This window comes from Pleuronectes platessa, chromosome 15 (assembly GCF_947347685.1).
Source record: "Pleuronectes platessa chromosome 15, fPlePla1.1, whole genome shotgun sequence".
In the NCBI taxonomy this organism is placed as follows: Eukaryota; Metazoa; Chordata; class Actinopteri; order Pleuronectiformes; family Pleuronectidae; genus Pleuronectes; species Pleuronectes platessa.
In genome coordinates this window covers 13741930-13759098 of record NC_070640.1, presented here as the reverse complement: position 1 = coordinate 13759098, position 17169 = coordinate 13741930, and the positions used below count along the sequence as shown (strand labels likewise).

Genomic DNA, 17169 nt, shown 5'->3' with positions numbered 1-17169 from the left:
TTTGAAATGGGAAATGACGTATACATTAAGGGGAAAACCCATTGTGTCCTTAAAAGATCCAGTCAGCATCAGTATGCTGTGACAAAACTGTTAAAAGAGGGGACAGGTGTTGTGAATGTTTGTGTTGCGATGCTCCAGTCGTCATATTTGAAGGAATAACTGCCAACCAGCCTGTGTCTGCTCTTTTATCTGTCACCTTGACAGGCTGTGAAAACATTGTTAAAGCAAGAATTCAGAAATCAACAATCACATTATCTCCACTGGTGATGATACATGCATAATATACATGAGGCAAAAAAATGTGTGGAGAATGGCTCGTGCAAAAAGGAAATTATTGTGACAGAAGGTTTTTTTGATTTTTTGAGATTTTTCAACAACCTTCTCTTTTCTCTGCCTCCTCAGCTGTTATATAGATACCGATATACCTGCATATACATATATTTAACCAGAAACCTTTTAATAAATATTTGCAGGTAAAAAGAAAACACATACACAACCAAAATAGACTGAAATTCACATATTTTTTCAACAAACATAAACACAGCTATCCCTGTGATGTAGCTCCCTGGCTTATTTAGTTTTTGCAGGTATTGCAGACAACTGCATCTCCATCTTTGCAGTATAAGTTATAGTCTCTGAACTGCATTAATTTGATTATTTAGTGTCGACCAATACCCACTTTTATTTTAATTGAATTATCGCACTGCTGAGCTGATCTGTTTCCTCTCATCACCTTTCATTGTACTGTTGTTGACCCTGTGTTTACTTGCACATGACAAATAAAAAGGTGAAACTAATATTTAACAAAAAAATATATATCGGCCAAATTCTTTCCGATGTCGATACTCACCTATGTTATCGATAAATCAGATGGCCGCTATCCTTATAACACCAGCCCATTGGACACCTGGTGCCAGGGATGCATGCTTGTCTTTGGGGACCAATAGCTCAGACTGACATTTGCCAACCGCTTGAACGAAGGAGGGAGATAAAACACATGACAAAAAAAGACAGAGTGCTGCAGTACCATCCACTTAGCAGCCTCTGGACTTGGCCCAGTTCACTGTCCGCAGTGTGGTGAAGAGGAGGGTGGGGCCGGGTAGGGGAGGGGGGGACGGAGGATGCCTGGAGCAAGTGTTGGGCTTCAGAATTAAGTCATTTCCTGAATCGTATCCAGCCACGTTAATACCTATTCACTCTCTTAAAAGCATCGCAACCAGCTAAAGTTCAGATTCTCTTCAGCAGCGAAGCAGGGATGCAACCTGATCTGAAATGTAACAGGGCTGCGACGGATCAATAGTGAGAGTGGGACTGAGTCTGGCTTTAAATTTCCCAAAATCAATCTCTATTAGGGAGTTGATTTAGACCTTGCGGTTGAGAAATCGGCAAGCTGGCTTTTAACTATGAGGATGGACAGTGACACTCGAGCAGCTGACCCCCGCACCTTCTGAAAGAAATATTCACTGAAGTGCAACAACATGTATGTCGGCAGATGTTGGTGTTAGTGCCGGATTCTTCAGCTTTACGTGTCATTTTAACATCACATGTCACACCAGTCGGCTGCTTTGAAACACTGCTTGCACAACACGTGGAGGCCTGCAGTGTATTTCACAAGTCTTTTGACACAAAGACGACATTATGGTGTGAATCTTAACAGCTGCTGCAACTTGACAGAGTGACGTGACGGAGTTGATAAGGCACAACTCATGTCAGCCATCACATCTAATTGCTGCTAAGCTGCTAAGCGGATTTCCACGGCCTCACCTGAAGGGGAAAACAGATCAAATCTCAATCGTCCTCCTTTTTCACCATTAATCGGTGGTGGATGTTAAAAGTTAATTCCAGTTACTGGCAGAGAGCAAACAACTGCTCATTCATGCTGCAGGGCAGCAGCACAGTCCAACATAGGTGTGGAAGTGTTGAGTTGGAACGATGACGACACCCATCCTCTCAGGGTTCAGAAGCCAGTTGTCTCTTCCTGTTTCACAGGACGCAGGCTTGCATGAGCGGGCGCAAAATAAGTCCAGTGGTCGTGACTTCCCCAAAACGGTGCAAGCCTAATGCAACTCTCTTCTGTCTTCGGTTTGTGTCCTGACGGTTTACGCTAGAGGCCCGTTGACCTTGTCCTGGGCTCAACGTGGAAGTGGTCGTCATTTGTTATCATTAGTTAAACCAAACACGTTTCCCAGGCAGCTGTGACCCGTCCAAGTGAATCTGGTGCAAAAAGGACAAAAGAATATTGTCCAAGCGACAAGATACAATCCTGAAAACAGATAAACTGATGCTGCTCCACCGGGTCATTTCACATTTCCTTCCTTTTCTTATCCAAGTGTTAAAAGCAGATCCTTAACTCTCTGTGATGTAACAACTTCAAGAACACGAAACTGGAGCTGAGCACGCAGAGAAATATATTTGATAAAATATAGATTTATATTTGTAAAACATAGTCTAGTTGATCCAGGACCATGTGAGCACGATACTGCGATCATTACAGTCGCTGCACTGGCTGAGTTGCAGGAATAAACACTGCTGTCTGCATGCATTATTGAGTTTCTCTGGCACAGAGACTGGCTCTGGTACCGTGAGGGAATCTGCAGAGGGCAGCCGGCTCCCAGTGGTCTTAGTGGATTCTCTAAATCTTAAAATAAAAAATCCTGGAGAGCATCAGTAGGATGTGTGTGTGTGTGTGTGTGTGTGTGTGTGTGTGTGTGTGTGTGTGTGTGTGTGTGTGTGTGTGTGTGTGTGTGTGTGTGTGTGTGAAGAGGAAAACAAAGTCAGTTTTTATTTTCTCTATTATTTTTCATTGATAGTTTCAACAATTTGAATAACAAAATCTGCAAAATATTGAGCAAACAGCTGTTATTATGAACGAGTTTGACCATGTGCCTATATGTCAGCGTTCCTATTCACGATTTCATTCATGTGACGTTTTTCTTTATTAGTTAAGATGACACATGGAAATATCAGTGATAATACAACCAGATAATAGCCAAATCCATCCATTATCTACACAGTTTATCCTTTGAGGGTACTGCACTGACATTGGGCGAGAAGCGGGGCACACCCTGGACTGGTCACCAACCCATCACACAGAGGAGTCCCACAGAGACAAACCATTCACACCTCCATTTAACCTAAGCTGAATGTCTTTGGGCTGTGGGAGGGAAGCTGGAGAAAAGTCACATATTCACAGAGGACACGCAAACTCCAGCTGACCCAGAGTCTACTTTCGCTGTGAGACAGTGCTGACCACTGCATCACCCTGCTGCTGCATGGCGTAATGTGAGTCAGGACAGAGAGGTCAGGAGGTCCTCCTTGAGGCCATTTAATACAAAGTGTTTAAGATGCTCCGGCTAACCAGCTGAAGTGAAGGAGAGGCCGTGTTGCTGTTGAAGTGGTGGTGGAGTTGTGGCTCAGGGAGCATCAGAGGTCACACACAGGTTTCCATCATCTCATCCGAGCAGCACTGTGGACATGGGGAAGCTCATCCAACTGTAACTGCGCCAGGTGTTTGTTTCCTAATGTGACCCTGTGGTTACAAAGTTATCCATTTAAGACCATATTAAGGTTTAGTTGATTAAAGCTGGTAACGTTGTTTGGTATCATTGACCTTTATGTTTTTTTCATATGAAAGCAAGATATTTGGATCAAGAGGTAGTTGTTTAAATGATGAAGCTTCACTGGTTTTGAGTTGGGAGGATGTACGGTGCAGTGACATTTAAAATGACTTACTGAAATCTAAACAATGGGTCCCCAAATAGACAGGAACCCATAGACAGCAACCATGAGGGGGCAGGGACAAAACCCAGTTCTGCTTTTCTTTGTACGTCTCTTTAAGGTATGTCACACACTTCTCTATAACACACACAGAGGTCAGCTTCTAATCAAAAGCAAGCCACTTTTGCAGGAATTACTATAATATATTAGTATTTAATATATATTTAACTGGAGTTTTCTGACTACCTGGTGAAGATTTTATTTTTTGCACATCAGAAATGGTAAGAAAATGACTATTTAGCTTTTTAAACGTTTGGCGCCTGCATGACTGAAACTAGATACCATCACTTTCTGTTCCCGTCTTTGATTCGGCTTCAAGCTGAAAGTGTGTATCACCCTCACCCAGCGGTAAACACAGATGATTACTAACTTCATAACACAGGACCAGATAGAGGCGGACACGCCAGTCACACCATGTGGATGTGAATTATGGAAATGACTTGGTGATTAAATAAAAGTTTTCTGTGCCATATCTCTTGAAATCAGGTTCAGATTCTGTCCTGAATGATAAGCCAAATATAACATGAATGATAACTAACTGAATGATAACAAACCTTTTCAAGTCAGTCAACATTAGTTGAGTGTTTTATGATCAGGCTGGGATTCGAAGTAACTTATCAGGAATACAAATGTTTGGCGCGTTGCACGTTTTGAGAGAATTTGTCTCATCACAGGCATAAAACAAATCAGAGTTTCACGCTTACATGTGGTTGTTTTTTTAAGCTTGACGAAACAGATTAAATCATGTTTATATTTATCTTTATCCACGACCTTTTTTCATGTGGCCGCTCAACCCATTCAGGGCCCTGACACACTTATGCCAATGACTCACGTTGAGCTCTTAGCGAAGCCACGCTGCGATTTGCCTCCCCACAGGAAGTAAATGTTTTCTATCGATACATTTACATGTGTGTGCGCCCAGGCCCTCGATACAACATCTGGTATGAAAGATGAAATGTGAATGAACCTGAACTTATTCCGTCAATCATCACTATCTTGTTTTAAACGGTTAAATCACGACAGGATCATTTTTTCTGCCTCGTTGCTTCTTGTTGTATTTTTGCTCAGGAGTAAAGACCAAGGTCACCGACACAGATATCATCCGTCCCGGGCCCATTTGTCAAAAAACCAAAACCTCTTCTCCTCCTGAGTGAGGAAACCAGGGTGGTTATAAAACACTGGTGGACTGGACGCCTCCTCCAGAGAGGGTGGCACCGGAGCGGTTACTATGGAAACAAGGACTGATTCACGGGTCGGGGTCTGAAGAAGCTCAGGAACATGTGATTGGTACAAAGGCAGTGATTGAGAAGTGTCCAAGCTCAACCCTCGCTGTGTTGCTGGACAGCAGGAGGGCTTCTCTCCGACCCTGGAAGTTCCGTTTGCTGTTGGAACAACATGAAGGCGATCTGTGATTTTTAATTAAAAGAAGAAGAAAAAAACAGTCATCCGCACCCCCGCTCGGAGACAGCGGAGAAAATTGATTGCTCACACTTGTTTGAGGGCTTTGTGAAACATGCAGATGATGCTGCGCCTCCCGATTGCAGATAAGCCTCGACACACACCAGCTGAACTTCTGCAGCATCCCTGTGTCATTTGAAGCGCATGTGACATGATGAAGATTAACAGTCTCTCAGGCACAAAAGCAGGTTATTCCGTCCAATGCTCCACATATTGATCATACATACATGACCACACTGTCACATTATAGCAAGAAGGGTCCTGGTTCAAATCCCAGCCCAGCCACGGTCTTTCTGTGCAGAGTTTGAGGTTTTCTCCCGTTGTCCCAAAACGTGCACATTGGGTTTTGGTTAATTGGGGTCAGACCTGTCCAAGGTGAACCCGCCTCTCGCTCAATGCCAACTGGGATTGGCTCCAGCCCCATGCAAGCCTTGAAGGATAAGCAGTATAGATAATGGATTGATAGATGGAGGGGTTATACACTTTCTCCACCAGACTTATATTCCATGCATTGCAGTACAGGTGTTATGGCCTCAATATCACAGGGATTAAACGATTAAAGATTTGGTGAGTTTCTTTTAGTCTGCTAACTTTCCTAAAATATTACATCTCAGCTCAAATGTGAGCTCAAGGACGACCAGTGTGGCTTCCATGAGAAGAATCAAATGAAAGTCCAATAAATGATCTCATTTTCATCTTCTATTAATATTTGAAATGTTGTATGACAGTGAAATTGAAAAAAATTAAAAAAGTTAGGGCTTCAGGTAAATTATGATAGTTTACCTACATATTTCATACCTTTTTTAGAGCTCTACACTGCTATTACAGACTGAAAGGAGAAAATAGACTATGTGAAACAATAACATGTAATGTAATGTCATTTTTCTCTTCTCAAAGAGCAGATATAATTCAATACAAAGAACCTTTAAGATAAACTGATTACATCTTCATCCAGTGCCACTTCCTGGTAACAGAGAGCAGCCTCGCGTGTCAGCGAATGTCTTCTATGATAGAAGTGCATGTTTAAACCTTGGCACGCATGATCTCCTTACACCATCAAAACTGCTGATAAATATCCACTGATTGTGCACGGCTTAGAAAATTGCCGTGTTCTCTCACTGTGATGAAACAGACAGTGTGAGAGCAGGGGAGGAAGGAAAACAAACAGTACTTGTGACTTCCTCACTTGCCTCTATAGCATTTTTTTACGGTATGTGTGTGTGTACGTGGTAGCAGCTCTGCACAACTGCACCTGCTCTTCGAGGCTGCAAACGCGAGCGAGCAGATGCGTGTTAAAAAAAGAAAAGACGCTACAGACAGGAAGAAGCCTCTCGTAGCTTTTTGAAGCAACAAAAGGTTCCAGCTCGAGCGGGCTGGCGTCAGTTCGGTCAGGGACGGGGCATCAGGGACAGATGATGACAGGAACTGGTTGATCTGTGCCTGACACGCAATCCACTTTACTGGTAAGTTAGAATGAAAACTTGTACTGCGACTTAAAAAAAAAATCAAAAAAAGGGGAAGCACACAACTTCTTAATCCAAATCTCTTGTCTCTTTTCATTGACTCAGTGAAAAATGAAAACCAGTCTTAACAACTGCTCTAAGACCTCATACTGATAGTTAGCGATCATGTCTGTGTGTTGTTACACCATAACACCATGGAACTACTACACTGTGTTAGTGTGAGTGAGGCTGAGAGATAGTTTACGCTTATTTCTCTCGTAGGTTGGCACACTGTCAGTAAGCCAGGAAGCCCCCCCCTCCCCTGTGGTAACACTGTCCATTGTGAGCATGTGCAGGGTGGACGCGGGGAGCTTTAAGTCTGGAACTATTTAGGGAAACTTTGGAGCGGAAAGTGTGTAACGGAAAGAATAATAAATGAAATAAAACAGAGGTACAGGGCACTACTCAACAACAAAACACATGGTGGACCGGCTCGCTGCTTTACTGCTGGACTTCAACACTTGTTTTCAAAGCCAGTCTTTTCTGTGTACTCACTGACAAGCTGCTATTGGGCTGAATGTAAAGCTGTTGATTAAGATAACAGCGGTTTGAGAGAGTGATATGAAAGACTGACACGTTTCATATCTCTTTTTTTTTTCTTTCTATACAGGTGGGCAGGGGACGAAACCAAAAGGGAAGCTGCGGACACTGAAGAGCGCAGGCGAACGGATGCCATGTTACAGGGGCTGATACACAAAGAGCCTCTTCTGCACGGAGGACAGAGAGTTTGGCTTCAGTGATGATCCCTACATCCTCACGCCACAGGAAGGAGCACCCCGCGTCCGGATTCACAGCAAAACACACATCTGCACAACGGGACGGAACCTTGCAACGAGAAACAGCCGAGATTTGCCTTCAGTCGTTTGCGTTTACGCCCATTGTGACTTCAAAGTGCGGCACCTCGCGCAGACGTCTATGAGAGCCCAGCGGGTCGAGACGTTTCAGCCATCTGAAGTGCTGTGAATGAGGACTGTTGATTTCCCTCAGAGGGGGTTTCATCTTCGTTAACACCAGCACCATAGAGACCAGGACAGAAAAGTAACTGGGAGAGCAGAAGGCTCTGGGCCAAATTGGAGGGACGGTCTGGTTTCCCTGGCACCATGCAGTCAGATGACCTCTTCATCCGCAAGTTTCGCCGTCAGAATGTCCGGCCGCCGATTGCCTCCGTCAGCTTTGACCCCAAACGGGAAGAGGGAGTAGTGGAGTGGCCGCCCAGGAGGGACGGCGACGGGGTGGACGGCGACAGCCTCACTCCGAGCCGCGTGGGCCTGACTCTGAGGTCAGTGGGCCGGGGCCACATCATGCAGAGAAGTAACAGCGATGTAACCCTGGGGGACCTGGACTCCTCTGGTAAAGCAGGGGGGAAAGCAACACGGGCGGTTGGTGAGAAGGTGGGTGTGGGGGCTCAGGGCGACTCAGGGATGCTAATACATAGGGAATACGGCAGCCTGTCCTCACTGGAGAGACAGATTCAAATCCAGGAGTTGAGCACAGATGACCAGGGGCCCCTGAGTCCAAATGCCCTCAGGTTCAAAGACCCTTTCCTGCTTTTAGGCCTGCAGGGCAACCCTCCGGAGCCTGATGGCTTCTTTCGGGGTCTGTCTGTTTTGACAGGGGACTCCCCAAAACCTGCCAAGCCACCAAAGCCTGAGGGTCTGGGCAAGAAGTCCAAACCTGGGCCCCTGCAGATCCCTCAGCCCGGCCCTAATGACAACATCGGGGGCGGGGCCTGGGTGAGGAACTTTGCCCACTACGATGTCCAGAGCATCTTGTTCGACCTCACCGAGGCGGCCACCAACAGAGACAGCATTGGGCGGAAAAAGAACATCACCTCAGGGGCTTCGGCCGCCTCCCAGCTGCGGCCCCTCACCCAGGCCACCCCCTCCTCCCCGGCACAGGGCGCGGGAGGCAACGGGGGGAATCCAGAAGACCCCGAGCAGTCGCTGCTGGACGAAGGGGATGGCAATGATAACGAGCTGCTGCTCAGCTGCCCCCACTTTCGCAACGAGACGGGGGGAGAGGAGCAGGTGGGCCTGGGTCGATCCCAGGACCGGCGGGGACTCTGGTTAAGCCTGCAGACCCCCAACGATGCCGTGTCGGTTCTGGAGGAGCCCAGAGAGAGTCACATCCAGCAGCAGGGCAAGAGCAACTACTTTATCGGGCATGCAGATCTGGGAGCCCATTACTATCGCAAATATTTCTACATGAAAGGTACGTGTCGATTCTGCTGATTCTGTTTACCTGAGTTAATTAAGGGAATAATATTCTACAATGTGGTCCTATTCAATCATTGATAAAATAACATTTTAACTCTTTTTTAATCTTTATCAAGGTATAAACAATTTTTTAATGTCAGTTTTATTTCCTTCCCTTGTAAAAGTTTATATTTTTCATCAGCTAGACCTCAGTTTAAAATTTGGTCAAAATATCCAAAACTCCTTGGAGGGTCTTGCTTTGTTTTAAAAACTCCAATACATTTCACACAGTCCCATATTGTATTTCTTTTTAACCCCAACACTGTCCCAGTTGCTGCACTTCCATTATCATTCTTCACACTTGTTATTGACGTGACTCCACTTTCATTACAGAACACCAGAATTTCTTCGGCATGGACGACCGCCTCGGCCCGGTGGCCATCAGCTTCCGTCGAGAGGAGAAGGAGGGATCCAGTGGAGCTCAGTACAATTACAGGATCATCTTTCGCACCACGGAGGTACGTCTGTGCTTTCCTCGCCTCGGAGCTCCCTTCAGGTTCAGTGTGTGTAAAATGGATTTTTGGACGGGATGTGATGAATGTGAATTCCCTCAGATGAAGACGCTGCGAGGTTCCATCCTGGAGGAGTCTGTGCCGTCTGCTGCTCGTCACACGACCCCCCGGGGCCTGTCTCCCAAGAGGCTGCTGGAGTTCATCATGCCCGAGCTGAACCTGCACTGCCTCCGCTTGGCCTCAAACTCGCCCAAGGTCAGGGACACGCTGCTGAAGCTGGACGAACAGGGGGTGAGTGAGGACACGCCTGTGGATGCTGGAGACTTTCTGCATGCACGGACATCTTATGTTGTTATTTTATTTGAATGTCCCACCTTAGAATCCAGAGTAAAGCATCCAAAGCAAGTACAGTTTTTTTTATAATCTCTCATCCACTATCCTCTGTGATCGATCACTGTGCTTCAGTGAGAAAGTGATGTCATTAGATCCGTGTATTCTTACGCTCTGGGCTCTATAGTTTCCTCCTGTTCACTCAGCATGTAGAACTACACCTAATGATTTTGTCTGATGTTACCTACTGATGTCAAATAGGTCATGTAGTGTAAAAAAAAAGCTTATGTGCAGTAATCTGGAACTTCAGCAACTCTACAACCTTTGGTCTACTACAGGAAGGATTGATGCTTTGTTGTTTTCTTTAATGTTAAATAATTTTAACAGGATAAAGTTATATATTATGAGAATGAAATTGAAATTTTATGAGAAAATCAAACTGCTGCAAGAATAAAGTCGTAATCTAACAGAAATTATTTTATAAAAGTGTAGGAATAAAATAAAAAACATTCTTAAACAAAAAAGCAGCAATGTGAACCCTTGCTTGCAGGAGTTCCACGCCAACTGGTTCTCAAACTTCGATTACCACTTCTTTGAATATCACTCAGACGAAAACAACAATTACCTCACACTCGACCTATACCAAACATGACTTCATCCACAAAAAAGACAACTTCCTCCAAGTCGCTGTGTTCATTGGAATAGACAGTTTCTTACACAATCGCTTCAAAGTCCAGATACTTGCTGATGAGTCAAAAGATGAAGTATTTGTTATTTTTGAAACCTAAAGATTAACTTAACAAGATGTTCCACATTTCTCGTTTATCACAGTCTTCAGGCTGATCTACTGACATCTTTCCTCTAAAATGACACGCAGCCTCTAATCGTTACTTTATTCTCTTGAAATTGCAACTTAATATTTTAAATAAAGACTAATTTCTGGTGAAATTACGACCTAATCTTCAAAGGCTGTGGCCCTGGAACTCAGTTGTAGTTTTCCTCTGTTTTATTGAGCGTAATTACCTTTTTAGGGTTTTATTCATACAGCTACATTTTATTTTATTATAATTTCAATTATTCTGATATGATAATAATGAGATTGTCCATTGCCATCTCTTTTAACTTACAGTTGTTTCTCAGAGAAAACATAAAGTGCTGCATTCTTTCACACGAATAGAGGCTTTATTTTGATGATTGTATTGCTGAGGCTGCTGAGCACTTAAACTCACCCACAACAGACAGAAACAAGCGGAAGCTTTGACATGAACTAGTTTAGAGAAGCAATGAACAAGACAGACAAAATAAAGTGTCTCTCTATTTGAAGCACTGAGCCGCCTGAATCCTGATGTAAAAGCTCAAGGCCGTTGATAGGGTCAGTAATATAATGTGTGCTGCCCAGCCGGGTTTCATTTCACCACTTATGAGCCTTTTGAGCTGCAACATAAGCTATCAAATGATGAGCATCCCTCAATATATGTAAAGTCTTGGTAGTTGGAATGAAAAGAAGGAGAAGATGTTATAAATATGCATATTTGACTCTTCTCTGTCTCTGGTTGCAGCTGAATTTCCAGAGAAAGGTCGGGGTGATGTACTGTCGGGCTGGCCAGAGCTCAGAGGAAGACATGTACAACAACGAGAGCTCCGGGCCGGCGTTTGAGGAGTTCCTGGATCTGCTCGGGGAGCGGGTGCGGCTGAAGAGCTGGGAGAAATACCGGGCGCAGCTGGACATAAAGAGTGAGCTGAAAACACGCGTCACCCCCCCCGATCTATTGGCTGCATCTCACCTTGTCGCAGGGCCGTTATCCGAAGGGCATCAGTGCGCTATTGAAAGCCTAAGATAACTCCTATCTGGCCACATGTAATCTGAGTAATGCCTGCAAATAAGCACAGCGACTGCTGATTATCTCCATGCTGCTTTCCCCTCACTGAGCTGCAGAGACGAGGCAGATCTCACCCTGACGGCGACACTTTGTTTTCATCTGCAGATTTTGACTGATTTTCCTTAATCTCTCCCTCTTTGTCTCTTTGCGTTTGTGCGTCTTGTGCAGCCGACTCAACTGGAACACACTCCCTCTACACGCGCTACCAGGACTACGAGATTATGTTCCATGTGTCCACTATGCTGCCCTACACAGCCAACAACACACAACAGGTAAAATAAACCTCTAATTGGAATGGAGGCATAAGGGTTCCTCGTCCTGAGCTTTGTGTTTCTCCAAAACCAAGTTCTACTCTTGGGAGGCCACGGTTCTCAGATGCTTCACCTCTGTTCTTTGAATCTGCAGCAGTGTGGGTTCAAGCTTCATTGACGATCTTTGTTCACAGTGTCATGCTTTAGTAAAAGCTTAAGGAAAAACCTCTGTGCTCTGCAACAAGCATGACATAAAAATCCTGCCCCCCAGTGTTCTCTCCCACCATGAAGGGATTCACTGTGCAGCCTCCCTCTTCAGCTGACTGTCACTTCTCCATGTGCCCCCTATCCAAAGGCCTGCCATTGTGATGCAGCTTAAAAGTTTATTTCAAAATAAACTTGGGGATTAGACAGTTTTCATCTAATGATATAATCATTCGGATTTTAGATTTTTTTTTTTAAAATTTTTTTATTTGATACAAGTGGCCTTTTTTCAAGTTATAAAATATTTCTAAATGTATCGTCATCTTGACCAAATCCACCCCTTGAATTTACAATATTAACTTTAATGAGTTGACTTCAACCATATTTGTTTATAAAGTTAACTTGTTTTTTATTTATATTATATGGTTTATTTGGACTTATTTCTCCTCCCAGAGTCTATATAAGACAATACATTCAATCACAATTACACCCTACCATTAAGTATTGCACAGTTACAATATCAACATTGTATCCACAATTATATTACATAGAAAACAGACAAATACAAAACGTTGAATAAAAAATAGAATGGTCTGAATGGTAAAACAGTAATCACAGTGATCATTTATATCATATTAATGATAACAATCAGGTCTTTTTTCAAGAATAACACAATTCTGCTATTTACCATAACCTTTAATTTGTCGATTATTGAGTCTTGCAAGCTGTTCCAGTGAGTTAAGGCTCGTTCTCCTCTTAAATTAATTTTACTGTGACTTTGGCCTTCCTGTTTAGTAAGATTCTGTGTCTTGGTTTTGTCTGGTCAGCTGCTGAGGAAGCGACACATCGGAAACGACATTGTGACGATCGTTTTCCAGGAGCCAGGCGCTCTGCCCTTCACTCCCAAGTCCATCCGCTCCCATTTCCAGCATGTCTTCATCATTGTTCAGGTTCATGAGCCCTGCACGGAGAACACCTACTACAGGTAGGATTCTGCCAAATGCTATTATTGATTCACAGGCCTATCAATCCAATACATTTTTAGCTCCCATTTTATGAATTTTTTAAGGGAATGAATTCATCGGACACATCACATGTGTCTTCATAGGCAGTGGTGAAGTAAAATGAGATATGGAAAGATCTGAACTCCAAGGAAACACAAAAAAATATATAGTTGACAGAAGATTTACTTACCATATCATCAACATCTATCTTCATATGAGTAGCAGTGCACCTCAGGGGGGGAAACAACAGCAACAGAGTCATTGTAAATGTTTGTTATTTAGGAGACATTATCCTGCACAAAGGAGACTTAGATTGACTGTTTCCAGAGAGCCTTTCTCTCACCCTGTCATTACATTTTTTCTCTTCTCCATCTCAGGGTGGCTGTGACACGCTCGAAAGACATCCCATTATTTGGCCCGTTGTTCCCCAGGGGCGCCCGATTCCCTCGCTCAGCTGCCTTCAGAGACTTTCTCCTGGCAAAGGCAGTGAACGCTGAAAACGGCGCAGAGAAATCCGAGAAGTTCCGCTCCATGGCCACGCGCACACGGCAGGAATACCTGAAGGACCTGGCGGAAAACTATGTGACCACGACACCCATCGACTCCTCCACCAAGTTCCCCCTGCTCTCCCTGGGTGGCAAGCGCAAGGACAAGCTGAAGGGAGCCAAAGGGGCCGAGTTGCACAGTGCCGGGGCGCTGGTGTGGGCCGTGATGGTCTACAGCAGAGATGAGGTGGAGGTGGGAGAGCTCAAGCTCCCCTGTCTGCTGGGGGTGTCGGCTGAATCGGTGGTGCTCATCGAGAGGTGCACACGCAAGGTGGTGTTTAACTGCTCCTGCAGAGATGTCATTGGCTGGAAAGCCGTGACAGAGACTAAGGAAGGGGGCCCTTGCTTGGATATATTCTATGAGCGTGGGGAGTCAGTGTCCATCAGTGTGATGGAGAGCCAGATGGAGGACATACGTGAGGTGGTGCAGAGGCTAGAGGTGGGTGATTGTGGCCTGATGGGAAATTATACAGTGAGTTGTTTATTGTGTTTCTGAATCATCCATACTTTTCTGCACGTCTGCAGCTGGTTACGAGGGGCTGTGAGGCGCTGGAGGTCACCCCTCTGCGAGACGGGGTCGGTCAGCCGGGCTTCCTGATGAACGAGGAGGGCTTTGTGACGGAGCTGCAGCGGTTCTGCTACGCAGAGAGCGGAGGCCTGCAGCTGTGGGCTCGAGTGGTGCGGCTGTGCGGACACTCGCTGGTTCACCTGAGCCCTGAGGAGAGGACGAGGCTGCTGCGCACGGCGCACAAGATCCACATCACTGTCATACCGCCGGACGAGAACGGCAAGCCTCGCAGGTGGGTGAGGCAGCAGATAGGCGGAGAGGGGGGAGGGGGAACACTAACAAGGGCACGCATGGGTCAACAGAAACAGGGTGAGAGGGGCCTTGTGGGAATAGAGCTGCGGAAAGTGAAGAGTGGTCCCAGTGAGGGGTGGCGCAGAGGTTGACAACAATTAAATGGGACAAATCAGTTGAGAACAACAACAGAGGTGCCACTCCGGGGTCACAGTTCATTGTGCTGCTGATGGCAGTCTGCAGTCAGTGTCAAATCAGCTGGCTAACAACCAATCAATCCCTCTAACGACGTTTAATCACACTGGCACAGGCTGTCCCACTGTTACCAGCACGCTCTCCTTTCAGCTGTCACACAGATGGAATGTTAAAATAATGTAAATAAACCCAATATTTAATTGAATTCAGTTAAAAGAAGAAACATTTGAAAGCAGTATAATAAAAGCTTTGACATTTTATCTTTCTTTTTGACTTCTCAAATAATGTATGACCATGAAATGAGGAGCTGGACAGAAAAAACAGAGGTGTGACAGTTTTTTTGTATGTTGTTGTTTTATGTCGTGCAGAAGTTTCTCTGAGTTGTACCAGAAAGCCATCAAGGATGCGGAGTGCAAGCCTGGAGAGGATCAGTCGGGAGAGGCTTGGGTGCTGGATGAGAGGGAAGATGAGGAGGAGGAGGAAGACGAGGATGTGGAGGAGGAGGCGAAGGAGGACGACCTCAAGGCAGGTGGGGTCAACGAGACAGACGCAATGGAGGTGCAGGTGGAGGCCGAGGAGGCGGAGGAGGCCAAAGAGGTCATAGAGATGCTGTGTGATGAAGGGCAGAGCGAGAGAAATCGCGACTCGTTCCTCACGCCGCCCAGCCTGCCCTTGTTACGGGCCACGTCTCTGCAGGACCCACCGGCCAATCAGAGCCAGGAGGGCAGCGCCTCGCAGCTCCCGCGCAGCTTCTCTTTGGAGAGGCAGCCATCCTTCAGGGACACCTGTGATGGGTGAGTGTTAGAGCTGATTAGTTCAATCAGTCATAACCTGTCATGTGAGAGCTCCAAGGTGTTTTAGAGAACAAGAGGGTTTCACGCTATAAAAACAATAAGAAATTTGCTTTGCTACATGCAACAACCGATCTAGACACAACTGCAGATGAGTCGAGTATGACCTCATCCAACATGGCCGAAATCCTCCAACTGAAGCTGAATCATTCCAATCAAATCTCAGAGTCACCGCGTAAGTTCTGAGTCACAGGGAAAGGAGTCCGTCACTAGACCTTAATGCTGTGGTATTTAAATTATGATTCATAACAAACTTTCATTTTAGTAAAGATTTCACTTTTTTAAATGTACTTTACTTGAGCGTAGATTTTTTTATTCTTCAAAGATAAAAAAAGTAGAAAGATCTTTTTTAGGGGCAATAATGACTGAAAACAAGAATAATAAATGGACTCAATTATTTACACAGAGCTTTTCCAGTTTTATCGCTCACACAAAGTGTCACATTGACCCATTCATTCATACAGTGCTTCTATATGCAGCACTTGTACTCTCACACACCATCCATACACTCCAGTATCTTTCCAAAGGACACTTCAGAATGCACAATTGAGGAGGCGGGGGTCAAAACACTGACCTTCTGGTTTTTAGTGGACAATCCTCTCTAATTCCATAATATCTGCACTGGGGGAAATAATATATCACTATTCCCTCATTTTTCTATGGTCACAAGAGTGTAATAAACATGTGTAATAACAGCACCACATATACATTATGTTCTTGCCTGTGAAACATTTTCGTCACACTGATTGGTTTCACTCCAACAAGTCACATCAGCTTGAAGAGAACATTGTGCATAAATGGAATATTCATGAGGATAATATCAAACTTTGCTGCTCACTTAAATGAATTTGACTTTTCATCAAAGTAGAACTGAGTCATTTGACTGAGCTGCATCAGATATGATATTTTTGAAAGATCGTTTTCTGAGTGCAGGATAACAAATGTCAATCAAGCCGGAATCTGGAGATTACTTTTCCAAGTGCTCCTGTTTCTGTTTTGACCTCTGGATTGGATTAAAATATTAATATAAATCTCACAAGCTATCAGCCACAGATTCACTTTGTGTTTTACCACAACTCTCCCTTTCCTCCTTGGCGGGCAGGCACGTGTACGAAAACGAGGAGCTCAAGCCGGAATGCCACATCTACGAAAACCTCGGCGAGCTGAGAGACGACACGCCGGATCTGATCTTGGCCGTCAAGTCCAAAGTTCCCCTGGAGGACGAACAGGTGACAGACTAAGACAACATGACATCTGAGTTTTCTCCCCCCCCCCCCCCCCCCCCCCCCCAACACGCCAGTTCCTCGCTGACAGTGTCGTTTCCCCTTTATCTCTGTCTCCATCTTGTCTTCAGTTCATGGGGCCTGAGTTTGGCGACGACAGGGCATCGGCGAGCGACTCCTCTCTCTCATCCTCCCGGTTGTCGTGTGTAGACCGAGCCGAACGAAATTCACGAGCCCTGAGTCTTCATAACTCCATCACCAAGAGTGAGTACTTCCCTCTGCCTATAGATTATTGAATGACCATCAAGTTTTATTTGGGCAGTGCTGATTTGCATGTTCTCCCCGAGACTGTGTGGGGTTTCTCCGAGTACTCCATCTTCCTGCTAGGGTCTAGTGTCAGTAATAACTCTACATATTTATTGTGTGGTATTCTTAAACATAAG

The 17169-nt window shown here is 45.0% G+C and overlaps 1 protein-coding gene across 5 annotated transcripts in view; it reads left to right on the top strand.

The window, feature by feature from the left end:
* zmp:0000001168 (signal-induced proliferation-associated protein 1) overlaps window positions 1–17169 on the top strand; it is a 33265-nt gene that overhangs the window by 8540 nt on the left and 7556 nt on the right. For 2 of the 5 annotated variants that reach the window (XM_053440984.1, XM_053440982.1), the window contains exons 2-12: window positions 7348–8948; window positions 9326–9450; window positions 9547–9735; window positions 11334–11508; window positions 11823–11926; window positions 12937–13094; window positions 13491–14097; window positions 14184–14458; window positions 15021–15446; window positions 16606–16732; window positions 16858–16990. In XM_053440984.1, coding sequence (XP_053296959.1) covers window positions 7838–8948; window positions 9326–9450; window positions 9547–9735; window positions 11334–11508; window positions 11823–11926; window positions 12937–13094; window positions 13491–14097; window positions 14184–14458; window positions 15021–15446; window positions 16606–16732; window positions 16858–16990 — 3430 coding nt within the window. In that variant the 5' untranslated portion in view covers window positions 7348–7837. Of the gene's footprint in view, window positions 1–3617; window positions 3999–6366; window positions 6699–7347; window positions 8949–9325; window positions 9451–9546; window positions 9736–11333; window positions 11509–11822; window positions 11927–12936; window positions 13095–13490; window positions 14098–14183; window positions 14459–15020; window positions 15447–16605; window positions 16733–16857; window positions 16991–17169 lie in introns of those variants that run through there. The other 3 variants (XM_053440983.1, XM_053440980.1, XM_053440985.1) reach the window with 3 other exon arrangements.